Source organism: Cydia strobilella, chromosome Z (assembly GCF_947568885.1).
Source record: "Cydia strobilella chromosome Z, ilCydStro3.1, whole genome shotgun sequence".
NCBI lineage: Eukaryota > Metazoa > Arthropoda > Insecta > Lepidoptera > Tortricidae > Cydia > Cydia strobilella.
This window is the reverse complement of record NC_086068.1, coordinates 33,766,648-33,788,799: the sequence shown is the minus strand read 5'-3', so window position 1 is coordinate 33,788,799 and position 22,152 is coordinate 33,766,648. Positions and strand designations below refer to the sequence as shown.

At 39.8% G+C, this 22,152-nt stretch overlaps 1 protein-coding gene across 1 annotated transcript in view; it reads left to right on the top strand.

Moving 5' to 3' along the window:
- Window positions 1-22,152, top strand: part of LOC134754791 (solute carrier family 22 member 3-like) — a 59,867-nt gene that overhangs the window by 28,533 nt on the left and 9,182 nt on the right. The window contains exon 9 of the mRNA XM_063691157.1: window positions 10,805-10,884. Coding sequence (XP_063547227.1) covers window positions 10,805-10,884 — 80 coding nt within the window. The remainder of the gene's footprint in view (window positions 1-10,804; window positions 10,885-22,152) is intronic.

The following is a 22,152-nucleotide window of genomic DNA, read 5'->3' as shown; positions in this document are numbered from 1 at the left end:
TTTTCTCTTTCACTCTTATAAATTTCGGTATTTCGCCATCGCCTCCATTTAATTCGGCATTTTTTCATAGTCGGGTTACGCCATCATAGCAAACCCGACCATGAAAAAATGCCCGGTCGGTGATAAAGATAAAGCATGGCACTATTTTCTCTTTCCTCTTATAGGAATCGCAATAAGACTATCTTTCTCTATCAAAGAGTGTCAGGCCCTTGAACCTAATTTAGTTTTTTTTAAATTTACTTTTTTGAAAGTATGTACAACGACTGGACCGCGACCTTGGTACCGTCAAAATATCTCTTTCTCGCTCTCTGCGTACGGCAGCCCACGTTAAGCGCCTAACACATTACCGCACCGCACTGGTCATTGTGCGATGCAACTATAAGTAAGAGCGAGAAAGAGAAATTGCTTTCTCGCTCTTACTTATGGGTGCGTCAGACAATAACCTTGGTGCGGTGCGGTAATGTGTTAGCCGCTTTATAGCCGTATTTAACAGACTATCTTAAAAGCCGTTAGAGACTACCATACCTCACCGCGACCTTGGTGCGATGCGGCGCACGTATCGATAGTGCGCAAGGTGGTCACCGTACGTACGTTAAGGACGCAGCTATAAGTTAGAGCGAGAAAGAAATATTATAGCCGTATTTAACAGACTATCGTAAATCCGTTAGAGACTACCACAACTCACCGCAGCCTTGGTGCGGTGCGGCGCACGTATCGATAGTGTGCAAGGTTGTCACTGTACATAAGTTAAGGACGCAGCAATACGGCTTTTCGAGATATTCTCTTTTTCGCTCTCACTTATGGGCGTGGCGCACCAAGATCGCGGTGCGGTGCGGTAGTCTGTTACGGCTTTAACACACGATCGCACATACGCCGCACTGCACCAAGGGCGCGGAACGATGCGGAAAATGGGGTTGGCCGGTCGAAATAATTAACAGAGGGCGCCAGCATAGCTTGCCCTGTCAATCCCTAGAATTGTGTCAAATTTTTGTTTTTTTAATGCCCTGGATGCCAGCCCTTTAAGCCAAATCTTATAGAAAAAGGGGCAAGCTATGATGGCGCCATCTCTGCAAACCTTTGACAGTTGCCAACCCCATTGGCTGACCGTTTACCTTAAAGATCCGACATCATTTAACATCCTCATAAGAACAAACCTCGCCGTACGTGCTTTTTGAAGTAAATATAGATGCTTTTCCCCACCGATTTGTATGGTTTATGGTGGGCTACAAATTCTGTCCCTCACGGGCGCACGCGGTACGCCACTTCTATAGGATCCTACCTTCTATGGGCCAAAGCAACAATAACATGGAGACTATATAAAGGAGCCAAATCTCTATGTATGAAAAGTGTCCATCAAAAAACAGTAATTAGGCGGAGCGACCATACACCGAAATACTACCAAAAACAACCTACGTAATTTGGTCGGGTTATTTGTTGGTTCATGTTATACTCATGTCCCAGACCCTAACTAGCGCCACCGGAGAGATTAGGAACTATTATTTAAAGCTAAAAGCGGTCACTTTTGCAACAATTCTGCCATAAGAGATTGGCATCCTTTTCTATACCATCCATAAACAATAAAATAAACATGTGTCATTTTGATGAGTACGATGTGGATGACACATGTCTGACATGTTGTCAAACACAATAATAAAATTGTATGGTGTTTTAATATAATTTTAGTGTGGTGTATGCATGTTACAGTTTCAAAACAAATATTTGAATGGATTGGATACCTTACATACATTGGATATAGGTTTGAGTTCAATTCAATCTCAAGTCAGAACAAAGGTCACGTGGTACATTTTTTCAAATTAACTTTTTAGTACTTTTTCGGGAAAAAATCAAAAACTAAGAGCTTATTGCAAATCTGTAGCATGAGACGAATCTAATGACATATAGTTTATCAAAATCGGACCATAACTGTAGATCTGATGGGATGAACAAAAATCGGCCTCGCGTAATATGTTTTTATTTTTTATTTTATTTTATTAATTCAAAAAATTTACACAGCATTATAGCGAACTAATACACTGAGAAATTTATAATAGAAAGTATTTATACAACTAGGTACATGATACAGTCTAGAAAGGACAACAGAACAAATGTAAGAAAGATTAATTTTTAAGAAAAAAATACCGACTTCAATGGGGGATGCCGCTGAAAGTTTACTTATTGTTGATGGTGCACTCTTAGATTCCAGGCAATGAAATGAAATAGACAGCATATTTCGCGTAATTATCCTAATCCATCTTTTGACTAATTTTGCCTAATTGCCTAATTATTATAATATTGCCTAATAATGTAGAAAAGGAGGTAAAGCCACCCACTTTTCTAGTAGCATTTCGTTTTTGTAAGGGTCGCAGTTCTAACCTAACCTTTTTTTTTTTTTTTTTTTTACATGGGGAATGCGGACGGTTATGTGGGACTCAGGGCTGTATAGAGGCCCCACTACCCACTAAACCCCATGGTGTCCTCTCGCCGCTGTGGTTACGGGGTTACGGGGAAGCTCACGCAATGCGTCCGCGACCCCGCAGCGGCTATCCTGCCTAGGATCCATACCCTTTTTTATTCCCCTGACCTACCCAGTGGAAGCGCTTCCAGGACACTAGGTCGCGCTTAACATCTCGAGAGCCAGCGTCATGGGCGGGGACGCCCCCGTGTCCACCGCCCGCTGGCTCTCATTAGGGCGGCAGGTTCCGCTCATGAGCGGCACGTCTGCGGTCTATGCGGCGGCGGCGCATTGGGTCAGCCTCGGCCTGGACTTCCCGTTCGCGCTCGGCCGCCTCCTTATCTCTCATGACGTGCTCGCAGAACGTGAGCACAGTCTAGTTCTAACCTAACCTACTTTTCTGATAGCATTTTGTTTCTGTAAGGGTCACAGTTCTAACCTAACCTAACCCACTTTTCTAGTAGCATTTCCGGGTCCGGGTCTGGGACCGGATCCGAGTCCGGGTCCGTGTCCGGGTCCAAGTTTGGGTCAGAGTTCGGTCCGGGTCCGGATCCGAGTTGGGGTCCATGTCCAGACCCGGATCCGGGTCCGAGTCCGGGTCCAAGTTTGGGTCTGGGTCCATAAGAAAGAGAACAAATCGCCAAACGTGAACTATGTGTCATTGAAGAGTTCCATTCTGATCATCATCAGCAGTTCCACTTAATCAAATGTCACTTTTTTAAATGTAAATGCTGGATTTGTTGATGAAAATACAAAAATCACAATATGTATGCATTTCACATTTGAGGTGCTCCCTCGGTTCCTCATGGGTCTCATCATCAGAACTCGAGCTTGACAAAAATATGCCTTAAAAACTTAAGTTGCTTAACAAACATAAAGAAGAGGACAAATCGCCAAACGTAAACTATTCGTCATTAAAGAGTTCCATTCTGATCATCATCAGCAGTTCCACTTCATCAAATGTCACTTTTTAAAATGGAAATGCTGGATTTGTTGATAAAAATACAAAAATCACTATATGTATGCCTTTCACATTTGAGGAGTTCCCTCGATTCCTCATGGATCCCATCATCAGAACTGCGTTTTGACAAAAACGGGACCAATCTGTATGTATATACTTAGAATCAAAAAAAGAATTTTCAAAATCGGTCCAAAAATGACGGAGTTATGGAGTAACAAACATTAAAAAAAAAAACAACCGAATTGATAACCTCCTCCTTTTGAAATCTTGAAGTCGGTTAAAAACGAATACAAAACAGATGACTTATCCATCGCCTCACAGTACTTCATACATTCTTTACACAGATCCATCCAACTACTTGCAAATACATCACATTCCGGTGCTGATGCGAGGAGCGCGTTGATATACTGTAGAGCGCGGACAAGTGGTGATTTACCATGAGACATAGTGCGCGTTTTAGGCACAGCTAATAGGTGAGGACTTCGCGGTCGGAGATTAAATTGGGCCTTAGCTATAGATGGAACGAACAGGCGTACGAGCTGTGCAACCAGTTCAAGGCAGTCCGAGTTCCCCCGTAAGACATTACATGCAGTAGTCAAAAGCCCGTAGTTACGCCTTACCTCTAAGGAATTAAACCCCAAAACGCCAAGCAGTAACTTTGATGGGTACAAATATGGGTAATACCCGTGAATCTTCTTATACTAGTGGCTCTGTGAGCTGTAGACCTCGCGAGCATAGCTTAAGATGGATGTGTCTAGGATGGTTTAAATAAGAGGGTAGAATAGCTATAGACAATAGGTACTTTTTTCATACAATTTCCATTTCGGGAGAAAACGGTTTCGACTAACTAAATCTTAACAAATCACTGATTTTGATGTTGATCGCTTCAGCATAATATTTTCTAGGTTTATAAATTTCGCTTTGAAAATTATTGTGGCTTTTTAGTAGGTACATTACCATTAGTTGAACCCTATGAAACTATTGATACTGGATAGGAATGGAATCGATTGGCATAAAAAATAGCATGTGAAAAATAAAAGTTTTCATTTCATATAAATTGTATGGGAAAAGTTTTCCTCGATTTGTGGCTTTCCTAGGCGAAGTTTTTTATGGTCCCATACAAGCTTTTGATCGTGGATAGGAATGGGATCGATTGGCATCAAAAAAACGTGGGAAAAGGCTATTAGGGACACAGCCGCAGTGGTTGACGTGAAACGTGGCGTGGAAAAGTTATTGCGAAGACCGCATAGGGCCGCTTAGGGACCTCATAGCGTAAAGCAGGCGCCCTGTATGTAAGTTGACTTGAATGTTGAGCTTTGCCCTACCCTACAGTGAAAAGCTTGTAGGTAAGAGAAAAAGGGCGCCGCGGGCATTTGTCAAAAATGATCTTTTTCATGCATCCTGTAGGTACCTATGTTTTTTCCAAAATCGGTAAACCCCAATCTTCATTACTTTGAAATTAAGGGAAGGTTTTCTATGACCATTTTCACGTAGCAGCACGGGATCTGGTAGTTGCCCTCACTGACCCAAACCACCCTGTATACCTGGCTGATTTTTTAATTTCTAAAAGTATTGAAATGCTTAGTAGTGGAGATATATTGGAGGGAGCCACACGAAATTAAGCATCAAGCAAGTGCGGGTCGGACTCGCCCACCGAGGGTTCCGTACGTTTTAGTATTTGTTCCAATAGCGGCAACAGAAATACATCATTTATGAAAATATCAACTGTCTAGCTATCACGGTTCATTAGACACAGCCTGGTGACATGCAGACGGAGAGACGGACAGAGGAGTCTTAGTAAGTAATAGGGTCCCGTTTTTAGCCTTTGGATAAGGAACCCTAAAAATCGGCCCGTTTCGACCTCACGATGTCACCACATATCGAGCAAATTAGGCACTACTTAGGTCACCTGTGTTAAAGTGACATCTTTGTTAGTTATTATTAAACTTAACTTCACCATCTTGTTTAACATGGACGATCACTCACATGGACAGGCGTTGGGCAAAATTTTCTCAATTTTTATTGAATTTTTCAATAATATTATTGAATAATTGGCTCCATAAACCGGCTCAGACAAACGAATCTATACTACCTAAACCTCAAAGTTTATAGTGCAAAAAATTTACGTATTTTAAGAGAAATACTGTAAATAAAATTATAGGAAATTCGGAATAAGGAGAACCACTTAAATCTAAATAAATGTATGGCTCCGCGGTTAAGAACACTAGAAAATTAAAATAAAAAAACATATGTTTTAGGTCTAATTAAATAAAAGCTTGTAAAAATGAAACGAATACGCTTAGCCCGCGCTTGATCAATCAATAATATTATTTTAATTTTTTTTAAATAGAAAAATATAAAATAAATAAAAAAACAATACGAAATTTAAGTGAATAAAAATACAAAAAGTTATGCAGCAGCATACAATTACCGGGGATCGAACCAGGGACCACCCGTTGCAAACGAAAAAAGCGACTGTTTGCAAAACTCGCCATGCTAGTTCTTATATTAGCTGACGAAATACAGCTACTCTTTCTCGAGTAAAAACTAAACATCTAAATACCGCCAAAACCAGCAATACAAAATTTCTGCATTTTTTGCCGTTTAATCTGTAAACATATCTCTAAAAGAAAATACTGTCTGTATAAATATCATATCCATACGACTATTTGTTTGGGCGCGAGCTATCACGACTCCGCCATTTTGAAAAAATTCCAAAAACCGGGTCGACAAAAAAATTCTATTTAACCATAGAATTTGGTCACAAAATTTCACGAGAATCGGTTGAGAATTGCGACCTGTAGAGGAGAACACCCGGACATACAAAAGCAAAATGCGCGAGTCAAACCGTAAACCTTCGCTACGCTTCGGTCAATTATCATAGGCTACTGTGGTTTTCGATTTTACAGCTGCCCTTAGCCTAGAAAAATCGTCATATACCGCACTGTCACCTGTTCACCATATATATGTATATAGATAATATAGTAATATAGTATATAGTATGGATAATTATGTATAAGATTTCATATTCTGTGGGTATAGTCAGCATCAAATAGATAGTGACAGCCAGTGATTCATCTGAAGACGTCACATTTCCTGATTTCATTAGGCGTTCAGTCTTAGGCTGCCTGTCCACAGGAGCGGAGCGAGGTGGCGGAGCGATGAGCGAGGAAAAATCTCCGCTTTGAAATTTTAATGAAATTCTATTGCTGGATATTTTCCTCGATTACCGCTCCGCTCCAGTGGACAGGCAACCTAACTTTTACAACCATACTCTAGCGGCGTGTTGACGCCGCAACGGGTCTCTAGTTAAATATAATATACAGTGGATTAGTAAGCGCCTTAGCAGAGTTCTTAACAAATATAGGGCTAATTTTGTCAGGCCCGATTCCCTTATTTGTATCGACTTTTGATAAGTTAGGTGCTCCCTCACGCTGTGGTAGGTTTGTCAGAACGTCATGGTCTATGTCACCCTGCGGCTCAAATACGGAGAAAAAGAACTTGGAGAATAGATCTACAATTAGTTTAGGTGTAGATGCAGATTCACTCTCATAGAACATAGTTTCAGGGTAGCTAGACAAGCTTTTTCTTTGGGATGCCACATAGGACCAAAATGCCTTGATATTACGTTTCAAAGACTTTTCCGTGTTAGCAGTAAAGGTATTAAAACATTCTAATATTAATGTTTTGCAGCGAGTGCGAAGAAGTGAGTATTCTCGATAATCAGCAAGCGATTGATAGATCTTCCATTTGCGCCATACTTTGATTTTCCTATTTAAAGTGCTAATAAGTGCCGGGGAGAACTATTTTGGATATTTAGAATTTTTTGAGTGCTTAAGTGGAATTTATTTATCAATAACATCAAACAACAAATTGTAGAATCGCCCTACCGCCTGGTCCGGTTGTAGGTTACATAATTCAGCTTCCTAGTTTACCTTATTAAATTCATGTGATATAACGGAGTAATCTGCCTTTTCGTAGTTATATTTTCGGACACAGTTGACGGAAAGGAGTCGAGGACAATTAAGGTTCATGGTAAATACTATAGGCGGGTGATGCCTATCGGTATGAGAGAGTTCAATATCAGGCTTAGAAATAACGCCCTCCTGGCTACAAATACAAAATAGTAAATCTAAAATCCTGTCATTCGTATTGCGAAACCTGTTAAACTGTTTAAGGCCCAACATGCCACTAGATCCTAGAACGAGCCCCCCTATCTGGCACAAGACCCCATTCGATGGCATAAGTTCCCGCGAGCCCGGCCGCTCCACCCAATCAATAGTAGGTATGTTAAAATCACCCACAATACAAATATCAAAACCACTGTAGCTATCGTTTATTTTTGTAATTTTGTCACAGTAATCCTTATAAATGCAGTAGGATGTTTTAGGGGGAATATAGACGCAGTTAATTATTAATTTAAATTGTTGACTAATTAAAGTAATAAAAATATCTTCTATATTTTTCGACTCCCAATTTGGGACACGGGATGCTCGTAGGGATGATTTTACCGCTATAAGAACGCCACCGCCATCCTTCTTCGCCGTTCCGATCAAGTCCCTATCGCGCCGAAATACATTGTAATTAGTATTACAGAATATTTCCGCGCTGTGTATACCTGGCCGCAACCATGTTTCTGTTAAAATTATAATATCATAATCACACTGTAGTATATTTAGACGCAGATCAGATATTTTAGTTTTTAAACCACCACAGTTCTGATAATATAATGTTAAATTATTAGGACCCGTCACAAATAATTCAGGAAAAAACAACTCGATGTAGTTGACCCACAATAAAAAAAATATGCAGCCTTTATACACAAAAAATCTAATATGCACGGTCGGGTTTAAAATGAATGTAAAGATAACGTTACTAGTTGCTATTGTGGTGTCGATTTTGTTGATATAATTTAGACCCCATAGGTTAAGATAGGTTTAGTTTAGTTTTAATTTGTATAAGTGTGCCATTATTGAGATTTAACATTTTCGAATAAAATTATTTATTTTACCAAACAATCGAAAACTATGACATAAGAATGTCATTTCGATCATCGATCGTCCGATATACTATTTGCACAGAAATCAGAAATTTATTTGCTTAACACATGGGTACAAAGGTATTTACAACAGAAGAGAGTTTCACATGCTTTGTCAATATAAGACATGCAAATATTAGTACTTATTCTAGTATAACTAAAACTACTATTACGAATCTATATACAATACATTCAGTAACATAATAGGTACTTAATAGCTACGGGCAATTTCATTTCTCTTCAGGAATTCGTTAACAGAGTAGAAACATTCCTCTAGCAACCATTGTGAAAATTTTCTTTTCAGTTCCCTTAAGGACAAGTTTTTGAGATTATTCGGAAGAGCATTAAATAATCTAATGGCCATCGGATAGCAACTGTTCTTAAATAATTTCGTTTTTATTTTCGGCAAATGCAATTTATCTGGGTAACGGGTATTAAAATTCCACACATCACACACTTTTTTAAATAGATTTGGATACACAGTGTATAAGAATGTCATTTCGATCATCGATCGTCCGATATAGTATTTCGATCCTCGATCGTCCGATATATTAATACTATATATTATTTGCACAGTGTATAAAAAGTTACAGTGATCGCCTTTGATGTTTGCGTAAATGCCGACACCGCACAAGAACACAGTAGGGTTGTCACAAACATAACACAACTGTCCAAAAATTACAAACATTTCAGATAGTAGTAAGTAGTACCGAGCTACTAACAATGGCAGTGTATGTAGCTCGGGTGCGCGCGACCCACCCCTCGCCCCTCGCACTCCGCACGTTGCCACAGATCAATAAATAGTTACACGTTGCCCTGTCTAGACCACGAATGTAGATTTAATAAAATTATTTATTATTTTTTATAAATTACAAATTTTCACAATGTTGTCTTGTATTTTTATCGTAAACTTGAATAGTTGAGGCTTATCTGTGAAAAGATATACCACAATCAGCAAAACTTTCACTCCTGCAACCTTTCACACAACATCTTATACCCATTTTATACTTTATTTCGCAAATAAATGTTGAGCGCCGCCATTCATGTATTTTGAAAATTTCTTCATCAAGTTGGGGATACCAATTAATATTCAAAGTTACTACAATGTCTACCATATTAAAATTAATGTATTTTTTGTTGTGCACATGCTTGGTTAAATAAGTTAATAATATTGACATTATAACTATTTACAAATTACGTAAAAGATATCAGAACCGTACTCTGAATATAGCACTTAAATAATATAAGAAGGTATTTAATTTTAGTAGTTATTGATATAAATACTACCAAAATGGTATCTTTTTAACATTGGCAACATGTGCGAGTGGGACACCGCGACCCACTTTTGCTATTTCATGTGGACCGTTTTCTCTAGTCTGGTACGAACACCTTTCTAGCTCGGTGATTAGGTTCAATTTAGTATGGCAAAAAAAGTGACAGCTCGCTCCAGTTTAGGGTACAGCTTCATGCCCAAATGTGAATACTAGACTCACTAATTGGTATTCTTGCGTCCACACCTCCATCGGCATTCCATCGGTAATATCCTATTAGTTATTCTGTGGTCTAGCGTTATCTATAAAAACCTTGCTGTCTCCAAAAGATTGGTGGTCTCCGGAAGCACAAATATCTTTTTCGCTCTCACTTATAGCTGCGTCCTTCGGACGTGCGGTGAACCAGCTTTATGGCTCCTCTACACGATGGCCCAGCGTAGGCCAGTCTGAGGGACGCAGCTATGCGGTGAAATGAGATAGCAATATGACTATCTAACGCATAAATGCGTCCCTTGGACTGGCCTACGCCGGGCCATCGTGTACAGGAGCCATCGCACACACACACGATTGATACGTGCATACGTGCGTCGCACCGCACCAAAGTCGCGGTGCGGAGCGGTATTCTGTAAACACTTTAACTTTAAGAACTACTTGCGATTTAAAGCGCGCTCCAGACTACGCGGCGCGAAGCCACGAACGCGAGTGTGGAGTCGATTTCGCTTATTAATTAGCGAACTAGACTCCACACTGGCGTTCGCGGCTTCGCGCCGCGATTCGCGCACGAGTATGGAGGGCCCTTAAGATAATTGCTGACTAAGTAGGAGCCACGGATTTAGATTTAGGGTATAACTTCATGGTCTAGACGGCTTCGTCGAGTGACTGTATTGTTTTATAGACTGTGGTATTTGCGTTTAGTAGCAAATGTATAAACTCGTACTAAACAGTAAGCACAATGTGTAAACAGGCCGAGCGTGTAGGTACACTTGGTTTAGGGCCTGTTTACACATTGGTTACTGTTTAGTACGAGTTTATACATTTGCTATTATTATTCTTAGCGATGTAACATATCCTATTATTTACAGGTTTGGACGTCGCAAAATAGTCTCGTTGCCCTTGATTATAGGAGGAGTCATTGCTTTTGTAGGCGCTTTTGTGCCCAGAGGTTGGTGACGTAATAACTTAAGAACACTATTCAAGACATCAAGTAACATTACACAAAACTTAAAGAGTCCCCGGCAAGCTCGGCTGAATTGCACTTTCCCATACAAACGTAGTTTCCGTTCTCATTTTAAAACTAGGTGTTGGATTGTAATGAAACTTTGCCCATACAATGACATGAGGTATATCTAACTAGGTCTGTAATTAGTTTATATAGCTCCAGTTTATAAAACAAACGAAATAGAGCAAAAACAAGTTTTGTATGAAAAACTTAAATTCGCTGTATGTTTTTGAATTATGGTATCTGGAGCTACATAAACTAATTACAGACATATATATATATACCTTATCCTATTGTAAGTACAAAGTTTCAGAGCAATCTAGGTAAATAGTCGTTTTAAAATGAGAGCGGAACTACTATACGTTTGTATGGAGAACCGAGCTTGCCGGGAACCCTTATTCTAAACAAACTTCTATATTATTTATTTGCGTCATTCATGCGTTTTCGTATTTGTTTTATATTTGATAGCTTCACTGGCTTGTACTAGTTCATGATGTTTGTGTATGCGCGACAGATTTTTTAAGACCTTACACAAAATGCTAAAAATCGAATTTAAATTATCGTGAGACATATTAACTTAACTGACTTAGCGGTCACATATGTCGCGCGAGTGACTAAAAACACGTGAGTGAAACCGCTAAGTCAGTTAAAATGCTAAAAACCTTAAAAATTCAGGGTCTTTTGAAAGTTTATTTTATTATAAAAACATTGGGTGTTCTTATCTACATTATTATTTTGGTATCATAATAAACTAAAACATTATACAAGCGCTGGTGGCTTAGCGGTAAGAGCGCGCGACTTGCAATCTCGCGGGTTCAAACCCCGGCTCGTACCAATAACTTTTTCGGAACTTATGTACGAAATATCATTTTATAATTACCAGTCGCTTTTCGGTGAAGGAAAACATCGTGAGGAAACCGGACTAATCCCAATAAGGCCCAGTTTACCCTCTGGGTTGGAAGGTCAGACGGCAGTCGCTTTCGTAAAAACTAGTGCCCACGCCAATTTCTGGGATTAGTTGCCAAGCGGACCCCAGGCTCCCATTAGCCGTGGCAAAAATGCTAGGAAAACGCAAGGAAGTTAATGAATAAACTAAAACATTATTTATAAAGCTGTTATTATTATAATAACTAAATCTTTTATTACCTATAACGTAAACCTTAATGTAAGAATACGAAAAATATGCATATTTCATATTTTATTACTTACCTCTTCATCATTATAAGTATTATAACACGTTTATTTTTTAATGTTAAAAACCGTTCTTAATAAGTTGTCTGAATGGAACGGAACGCCTGTCAAAGAAGATGCGTATTTTCTTACTGCAAGAATGTTTTAAGTTTCCAAAGGCAACATTCGATATTGTTTTTATAAACATACGATACACAAATAATAACGATACATAAATATTTAGGTAATAATAGTACAATGTTTTAATATTTACAATTGTTTCTGTCTTATAGAACATGCATTTGAAAAAAAAAACTCATTGAAGTGGGTTCAATAATAATAACAAAATCTATTCTAGTCGAATAAAAGCTAGAAAAACACCTCTTCATAATGTCAATGTCAATGATGTCACAAAATTAATAATATAAAAGTTTCGAATTCCGTTCCTTACTTGTTGCTTTTCTTATTTTTTCACAACTGTATTAAAAAACGTCGTTCGATACACGTGCATGACATACTTTCCGCACTAGCATCGAAATGTAGGTACTATTACGAATGGGCTTCTTTGCGACGTGATTATTTAAGTATTTCATATTAGTACATTACTACAGAGGCTGGGAAGTAAGGGGTTGCCGACCGAATGCATATATACTATAGTTAGATAGTTATGAGGCCGACAACCCCTTTCCACGCGGATGTATGTATAGTGCTTTTCTCAAACATGCAATGAAATAAATAAAGAAATCTCCACGAAATTAGTTTTATTTCTAAAGAAACTATAAGTAAACGAGGCACAAAATATAACTACCACCTAAACGTATCTTTATCACACGTGTCGTATATTTTATACATGTAATTATCAATTTATTACACAAATTTTCAAGATATATTTATATATCTTTGATTTTTTCGCCTTGCATCCGTCTGACTGCAGTTTTAGCCACATAACTAAGATTACATAGTTTTTTATGTTGATATTATGCTTCACATAAGGTAAACGCAGCTATCAACGACCCATCGAAAATCTGCAGGTATTACCGATTTATTTAAGTAATTAGATATGTTTTCGTTGCCAGAACCATTTCAGCGATAGGTAGATAAACTTCCACAAGCGTTTGTTCGTTGGGTATCGGGTAATTTAACGGTATTTTGAGTAATAGTTCAAAAAAAAGATAAAATATGCAAACCACGACGCGGGTGGCGTGGACGCAGGTTATGTCATACTGGTGTTTGTACTTTCAAGTAAGAACGTGACTTTTCTGTTTAAGACATTTATTAAAATAATTGACCGCTGTACTTTACTTTTTATTACTAAATGTATTCATTCAAATGTAAATTCTTGTTTTTACATCACAATTTATCTAAAAAAAGTTTTAAAACCATAAAACTTTAAATTAAAATAGGACGGTGATAGCTTCACCACTTTTAGTTGCAGCAGCTATTAACGATCCGTAAGTCGGTAACGGCCACAACGTAATGTTTAGTTTTTCATTCTTTTATATTATTATTACCAACAAAAGTATTTTTATGGGCCCGTTTAAACTCAAACAATTAGTCTTTTTAAAAATCTATTACTGATATACATACTTATGTTATTATGTTATGTTAGCGTTGTAAAATTACCCACAGATATAATATTTCTGAAGCACCGATGTTGTGTAGTAACAACATTCATGTGAAACTTTATATGACTTGAAACTGCGTACATGCTGGTTTGTAGTTACAAAGGTCAATTAAATTAAAATAATATTTTTTTATAAGTCGGTAATGCATTTTATGTTGGGCAAAAATTAACTTGAATAAGAATAAGAATAAAAACAGAAATGTTATTCTTATTCCAATCGATTTGAAATAAAATAATTCTTGCACTCGTTAGTCCCGCATAAAATGAACGGGACTAAATCATGTAACTTTTATCTTAAATGAGGAATAAAAAACGGACTAATTAGTCCCGATGTAGAATTATCCCAAATAACGTTTTATTCAATTAAAATGTTATTCTGAATTGGATTAACTTTTGTAGTACAATTGGTTAGTTTGTGTAGCCCGTGACCTTCTTAAAAGAAGATACCATAATACACGCGTCCTTGCCGATACCTACATTTCCCAAATAATATCCCTGCCCGAAATTAGTCCTCGGTTGACTGGGCTACGCGCCAGTTTCCTCAATCCTTTACTTACTGCCTATCGTTGTTTAGAGCGACTCGAATTACCTGTGAAACATATATTCTTGTTCACATTTGTTTTGGAAAACTTCCCGCGGACTTGAGGTCACGTTTTGAACGCCGCCACGGGGACGGCCAAAAGGATCTACCCACCTTTGATAAGCTTATAGATTTTCTAGAAGAAGAATGCCGGCACCACGATAACGTCGGAAATACCTCTCTGGTTGATGCCGCGCCTTCCTACTCCAAAACCGGTACGGTGCCGAGAGCCCCACGTGAGTCACGTGACTCACGTCATGCGTTGGTCGTTGAATCTAACGCGCGTTCATCTAAGTGTCCTATGTGTTCGAGCCAAACTCATTACTTGCGTGAGTGCCGAGACTTTCTGGATATGAATCCCCGCGACCGCTCGAATTTCGTAAAATCAAATGGCCTGTGTTATAGATGTTTAGATAAACACTCAATCGCATCGTGTACGCGTGATTATCGTTGCAGTACTTGCCGCCGTCCTACCCATCACACGCTTTTGTGCTTTAATGACCCGCGAAACTCGGTATACCCTCGTGGAAACCCGCAGAATCGGTCGGTTGCCTTTCGTCGCTCTCCTGAACCAGCCAGACCTAGCTCCCCCACCCTCGCACGGGCGGGGGTGCTCGCTATTACGTCATTAACCGTTCTTCACCCCGTCCTACTTCACCGACCTCACCCCGTGCATCCCCCCCTCCATCTCCTTCTAGGACATGGCACCGCTCTCCAAACCACTCCCCTACCCGGTACTCTTCACCAACTCTTCGTCGTGATGTGCGTTCCCCTACCCCTACCACTAGTAGAGATAGGCGTGCAGCGTCTTCACGCCTTTCTCGGCATGAAATTTATAAGGGCTCTCACCGCGAGAGTCAACAATAACTAGACAGCCCCCCTCCCCCACTCCCTTCTCGTGCTTCAATAATTATAAACCCGGATCTGGTCGTACTCGCTACTGCTGTTATTCATATGAAAACATCTAACGGATATTACGTTGAAGCACGGGCTCTGATTGATAATGGTGCTCAAGGTTGTATGATTACTTGTAACTTAGCCGTAACCCGGCTGAATGTGCATTTAACCCCTCCCCCCTCGTCGCCAATGGTACTTTATGGCATTGGAAATATTCCCGCCTTGTCAATACGCGATTGTATCCCTGTCACGTTCAAGCCTGTTCACTCCTCCTCACAACTTACTACGGTCACCTCAAACCTCAACTATGGTTGTAGATACCATTGCCCACCCGGATGTGGAACTGCCCCTATCTGTCCGATCGGCAACACGATCACTGCACCTCGCCGATCCTTTATTTTATAAACCCGGACAAATAGATGTTTTACTAGGAGCCGATGTTTTTGGATCTCTTTTACAATCCGACGTAATTCAACTACAACCCTGTGGTCTAACAGCTATATCAACAAATTTTGGTTACATCCTATCTGGGCCAGTTACGAATTTTCCTACCTCAAAGTCCCCTATGACTGCCCTCTATTTAACTCAAGTCGCTGAGCGATTCTGGAAAATAGAGGAACCCTCTGAACCACCTCAACCCAACCCTTTAGATATTGAATGTGAGACACTTTTTAAGACCACCACTACTAGAAACTCTGACGGTACCTTCGTAACCAGATTGCCCTTCTTAAGTGATCGTCCCTCCCTCGGTGAGACCCGCGGCATAGCTGAAAAAAGATTCCTTAACTTAGAGAAGCGGTTACAAATGAACCCACGGCTAAAATCAAAATATATTGAATTCATGCGCAAATATCAGAGTTTAAATCACATGTCAGTATCCTCCGTAGATTTGCGTTCAGTAGAGCATTATTATGTACCCCATCACGGAGTATTTAAAGCTTCTGACAGTGAAAAGCTCCGCGTAGTTTTTGATGGCAGCAGTAAAAGCTCGAACGGAATATCTCTTAATGAGTGTTTACACACAGGTCCCAAGTTACAGCGAGATATTACCCACATACTTCTAAATTTTCGTAGGCACGCAATTGTATTTGTTACTGATATCCGTATGATGTTTCGAATGTCGTGGATACATCCCGAGGACAGGCGGTTTCAGTTAATTTTATGGCGCGAGTCCCCTTCGGAACCTCTCCTTACCTATGAACTTAATACCAATACCTATGGCTTGCGATCAAGTCCCTATATTGCGATTCGCGTACTTCTTGAACTGGCGGAACAAGAACGCTCCAAGTACCCTCGCGCAGCTGCGGTAATTGAATCCGACGTGTATGTTGACGATTGCCTGACAGGAGCCTCAACTCTTGAAGAAGCTCGTGACCTTAAAATTGAATTACAATCTGTAATGCGTGCCGGCGGTTATGAACTGCGGAAATGGCTTTCAAACAAGCCAGAATTGTTAAATGACCTCCCCCCTGATTACCTCCAACCCCTTCATACAATCCGAGATGTTGAAAACCCCCAAACAGTAGCGGTCCTTGGAGTCCAGTTCAATCCCGTGACTGACGCATTCACATATACGACGCGCGTAGACTGTGATAAATGCCCTACTAAACGAAAGGTGCTATCTCTGATAGCTCGTACCTTTGACCCCAGCGGTTGGATTTCACCCATCGTGTTTAAAGCCAAGGTTTTTATACAGCGGCTATGGCTTTCGGGCCTTGATTGGGATGCCCCACTTACTCCAGAGCTAACGACCGAATGGTTAACATTTACTGAGGAACTGATGAGTACCATACAACAGATTTCAATACCTAGATGTATTTTCCCCCCGAAACTTCAGACTTATACTTTACATGGTTTTAGTGACGCCTCAGAGGCCGGATTCGCTGCCGTAATCTATCTTCGCGCTGTAGATCAGCAAAATAATTCCTCCGTTCATTTGTTAATGTCCAAGACAAAGGTCTCCCCAGTTCGGATCCGTCTCACAATTCCAAAATTGGAATTGCAGGGAGCTGCGCTCCTTTCAAAATTAGTCCAACACGTTGTCTCCTGTCTGCAGAAGTCAATAGTGTTAGACGCCATCTATACTTGGACGGATAGTCAAATTACTCTTGCCTGGCTTAATACTTCACCACATGAACTTCAAACTTTCGAAGCTAATCGCGTATCTCAGATTAAAAATGCTGAAATCCCATCAATATGGAGACATGTTCCCGGCAGTCTTAACCCTGCCGACTGCGCCTCCCGGGGTTTATCCCCTCGTGCGCTCCTAAATCACCCACTCTGGTGGTGTCCGAAGTGGTTGCTAGAGCCACCATCTAGTTGGCCATCTGACAAATTGTGCCCGATCGCACAACTTCCTGGACTACGTTGTCTCTTAGTCACCAGTGCAAGTTGCATTCCAAGTCCTGACTTTCTCCTAGAACGCTTCAGCTCATTCCAGAAACTAATTGGCGTAACCGGTTTTATTCTTAGGTTTAATAAAAATGCTCGATCACCTAACCACCGGGATACCTCCCCCTTCCTGACTGCAACTGAAAGAAAAAATGCCCTTGTCTTCCTCATCAGGCTTGTACAAACTACCTCTTTCACCACAGAAATTGATCTTTTAAAACGTGGACTAACAGTTCGTTCCCCTATTCAAAAGTTAAATCCCTTTCTTAATACAACTGGTTTAATCAGAGTAGGTGGCCGCATACGGCACTCTGATTTACCATTCGATGCACGTCATCCTTTGCTTCTCCCAAAAACTGGTAATTTCGTGAAAATTCTAATCCTGCACTACCACATAGAAAACTCACATGCCCCACCTGGCCCGTTACATAGTATATTAGCCCGTGAATTTTGGATCCTGTCAGTTCGACGACTAATAAATAATACAGTATTTAAATGCTTGCCTTGTTATCGTTTAAATGCAATCGCGAAACAACCTTTCATGGGTGATCTCCCAAGAGACCGTGTAACGGCCGCACGTGCATTTGAGGGAGTCGGTACAGATTTTGCTGGCCCGTTTTATACGAAAGTACAAGCTGTACGTAACCGGAGACTCGTAAAAACCTATCTGTGTATCTTCGTGTGTCTTGCGACTAAAGCGGTCCATCTCGAGGTAGTCTCGGACCTGACTACCGAAGCCTTCCTCGCAGCACTCATACGTTTTGCCTCCCGACGCGGTTCACCCTCCCTTATACGTTCAGACTGTGGACGAAATTATGTAGGCGCGGACAATCATGTTATTGAAGTTCACAATTTCCTAAACCTTAACAAATATACAATAGGCTCAGAGATGGCAAAACGAAACATTACCTGGATTTTCTGGATCCCCCGACCACCCCTCACTAGGGCGGCCTATTCGAGGCGGCCGTAAAATCAGCAAAGGCCCACTTAAAACGAGTAGTCGGAGATACCCCCCTCACGTATGAAGAAATTACGACGGTTTTCACAAAAATTGAAGGGGCCCTTAATTCTCGGCCTTTGTGCCCCCTATCGCCGGACCCTAACGATCTTCAGATTCTGACACCAAGACACCTTATTATTGGAGAACCCCTTACTGCCATTCCTGAATATCCGCTACAGGATATTAAAACCAATAAGCTCACCCGATTTCAGCTGGTGCAACAGATGTTTCAACATTTCTGGTCACGATGGCAAACAGAATATCTATGTACCTTGCAGACAAGGCCTAAATGGGCATCACATACAGAACCCCCCGTCGTTGGGGACTTAGTACTCCTTAGAGAAGAGAATGTTCCTCCGTTAGAATGGCGACGCGGTCGCATCATATCAATCCGTCCTGGGAAGGACGGCGTTGTGCGCGTGGTACAAGTCCGGACGGCTACCGGCGAACTGACCAGACCATAGGATTATTCGTTTACCCGTTGATAAACCTGTCAATTATTAATCCATTCCAGAATGCAACAAATTCCATATGTATATATCTTTTCTTCTCTCGTAAACATGGTGATGTTTAGGGCGGGGGTATGTTCAAAATACTATCTATGTATGCAGATTTGTCCCCTCTCGAGTAGTTGACACGACCTATGACAGACGTAAAATAGACATGCACCTGGCCGCCGGTGTGGTGCTCCTTGTGAACCTCGTGAATTCGGATACCTACCTGAAGAATTGTGCCCTGCCCGAGTCCTGTCTGCGGATCTCATCTTCCGGAAAGGTTAGTGGTGCTGTCTTGACGATCTGACAAATATTTTCCAAAATTACCTACTTGCCCCTTTCTTAAACACCCTTGTTCTAATAGGTGTATGGTTCAATTGGTTTATAGGTTTATAGTGCAAAAAATTTACGTATTTTAAGAGAAATACTGTAAATAAAATTATATGAAATTCGGAATAAGGAGAACCACTTAAATCTAAATAAATGTATGGCTCCGCGGTTAAGAACACTAGAAAATTAAAATAAAAAAACATATGTTTTAGGTCTAGTTAAATAAAAGCTTGTAAAAATGAAACGAATACGCTTAGCCCGCGCTTGATCAATCAATAATATTATTTTCATTTTTTTTTAATAGAAAAATATAAAATAAATAAAAAACAATACGAAATTTAAGTGAATAAAAATACAAAAAGATGCAGCAGCATACAATTACCGGGGATCGAACCAGGGACCACCCGTTGCAAACGAAAAAAGCGACTGTTTGCAAAACTCGCCATGCTAGTTCTTATATTAGCTGACGAAATACAGCTACTCTTTCTCGAGTAAAAACTAAACATCTAAATACCGCCAAAACCAGCAATACAAAATTTCTGCATTTTTTGCCGTTTAATCTGTAAACATATCTCTAAAAGAAAATACTGTTATGATATCCATACGACTATTTGTTTGGGCGCGAGCTATCACGACTCCGCCATTTTGAAAAAAATCCAAAAACCGGGTCGACAAAAAAAATCTATTTAATCATAGAATTTAGTCACAAAATTTCACGAGAATCGGTTGAGAATTGCGACCTGTAGAGGAGAACATCCGGATATACAAAAGCAAAATGCGCGAGTCAAACCGTAGACCTTCGCTACGCTTCGGTCAACTACTAGTACTGTAGAGATACTAGAATTACTCCACTTAAGAACAATGGTGAAACCAAATCACTGCTCACATTTGATAAAAACTTTATTACCTACAAACTAAATAAAACAAATACGACCCCCGCACTACTAAATTCAGCTAAACTATGTGTTCAATATGTCGGCCACCCTGATTACGGCACAATTCATAACGTCTCGTAATTGTATTACGAATTGTTTGAAAGTAATTTCTATCTTCCAGTCTACGAAAAGCTGCTGTAATTTTGTCTTTCATGAAGTCTACAGTTTCACTGTCGGTAGCAAACACTTCATTTTTGACAGCACCCCACAAAAAAAATCCAAAAATCTGGTTCAACCTTTCCCGCACAACCACCGTTGAATAGCTGATACCACGTTTCGCGACGGGTCTCTTCAGGAAGAGTATTTAAATAGTCCATGAGTGGACCATTTATCAAATCTAAGAAACTACGCGTGTTTAATGTCCCATCAATAAAAATAGGCCCGATGATCCTGTCATTGTGAATGGCTGCCCACACGTTAACTGTCCACCGGTACTGATGAGCAGTCTCTCGGAGCACATGGGGATTGTTAGTGAGCCGTTGTTATCACCCGAGCATTGTGTGGATGTTGTCTATTAGGGAAGCGTTCGCGATAAAGTATTAAGGCTTGAGCTGCATTTCCGCGTGTTTCGCCGTAAATTAAAAGCATATCAGACAATTCTCGTGCGTCGAAAACTATTTTACAGAAAACGAATATCAATTTTAAGAATTTCGTTTTAATTTGACAACTCGACGTAAACACTTGAAATTGTCACCTATGTCAAAAATTTATAGAAAAACTCGTTAGTTAATTTCAAACCTCCATGCATAAACGCAATGACGAAGACGACAATAGCTAGTTGTCACAGTTTTTTACCCCCGTACCACGACATGCCTTGTACCAAGTGAGTCAACGACAGGAATTACGACAATTACGTAGTACGTCTACTACATTGAAGCTGCCGGTTTAGAATTTTTAATTGTGGAGTTAATTCACATAATTATGATTTACTAATACGTACAAACGATTGTTAACGGAGCATATTATTATCAGGTTTAATAAAAGCCCGGGTCGTGGTAACACACGTATACGTAACGCCTATACGGTACCCAGACCCAGACCACATTTTTATTCCAGGAATATTATTTGGAATAAAAATCATGATTACATTTATTTGAATAAGAATAAGTTATTCCCATTCAATTTTGTCACATACGAATTAGTCCCGGCCAAAATTAGCGGAATAATTTTGACGGGAATAAAATCAACTCGATTTTATTCCGGCGAATTCTTATTCAAATAATGATTTTATTCTTGAATGCCCAACGTATAATACGTACATACATATTTTATCACCGACTCATAGAAATCGGTAAAAGCAACCATAAGAAGTTATTACCGATCGTAGATATATAAGTAATTTCATTTCATACACTTTTGTAACATGACAGGTAGCTATTATTATAAATACACACTCAAACTGACCCAGATCAATCTCCCCAAACTAAGCAAAGCGTGAAAGTTCCTAGAAAATTCTGAAAAATTTTCATTCATATTGGAAATAGTAAATTTTAATCTCCCTATAAAAATGTTAGAAATTTCAAATTAATTATAAATTAATCCACTATGGAAACTATGTCGCCACGCCAGCTTAGGTATATACGTCTCATTGCTGGGCACATACCTTCTCTTATCAGGATCGGTAATAGCTGCTTAAAAATCGTTTATAGCTTCACAGCCATTATTATGGATCGGCAATAGCAACAATCGACTCAGTAACTTCAAATAGTTATTTAGGTATCCTTGCCTCCCGCTTGAACCACATATGAGATAACACCCTTGTAACTCAGCCCTAATTAAGGGAATTTATC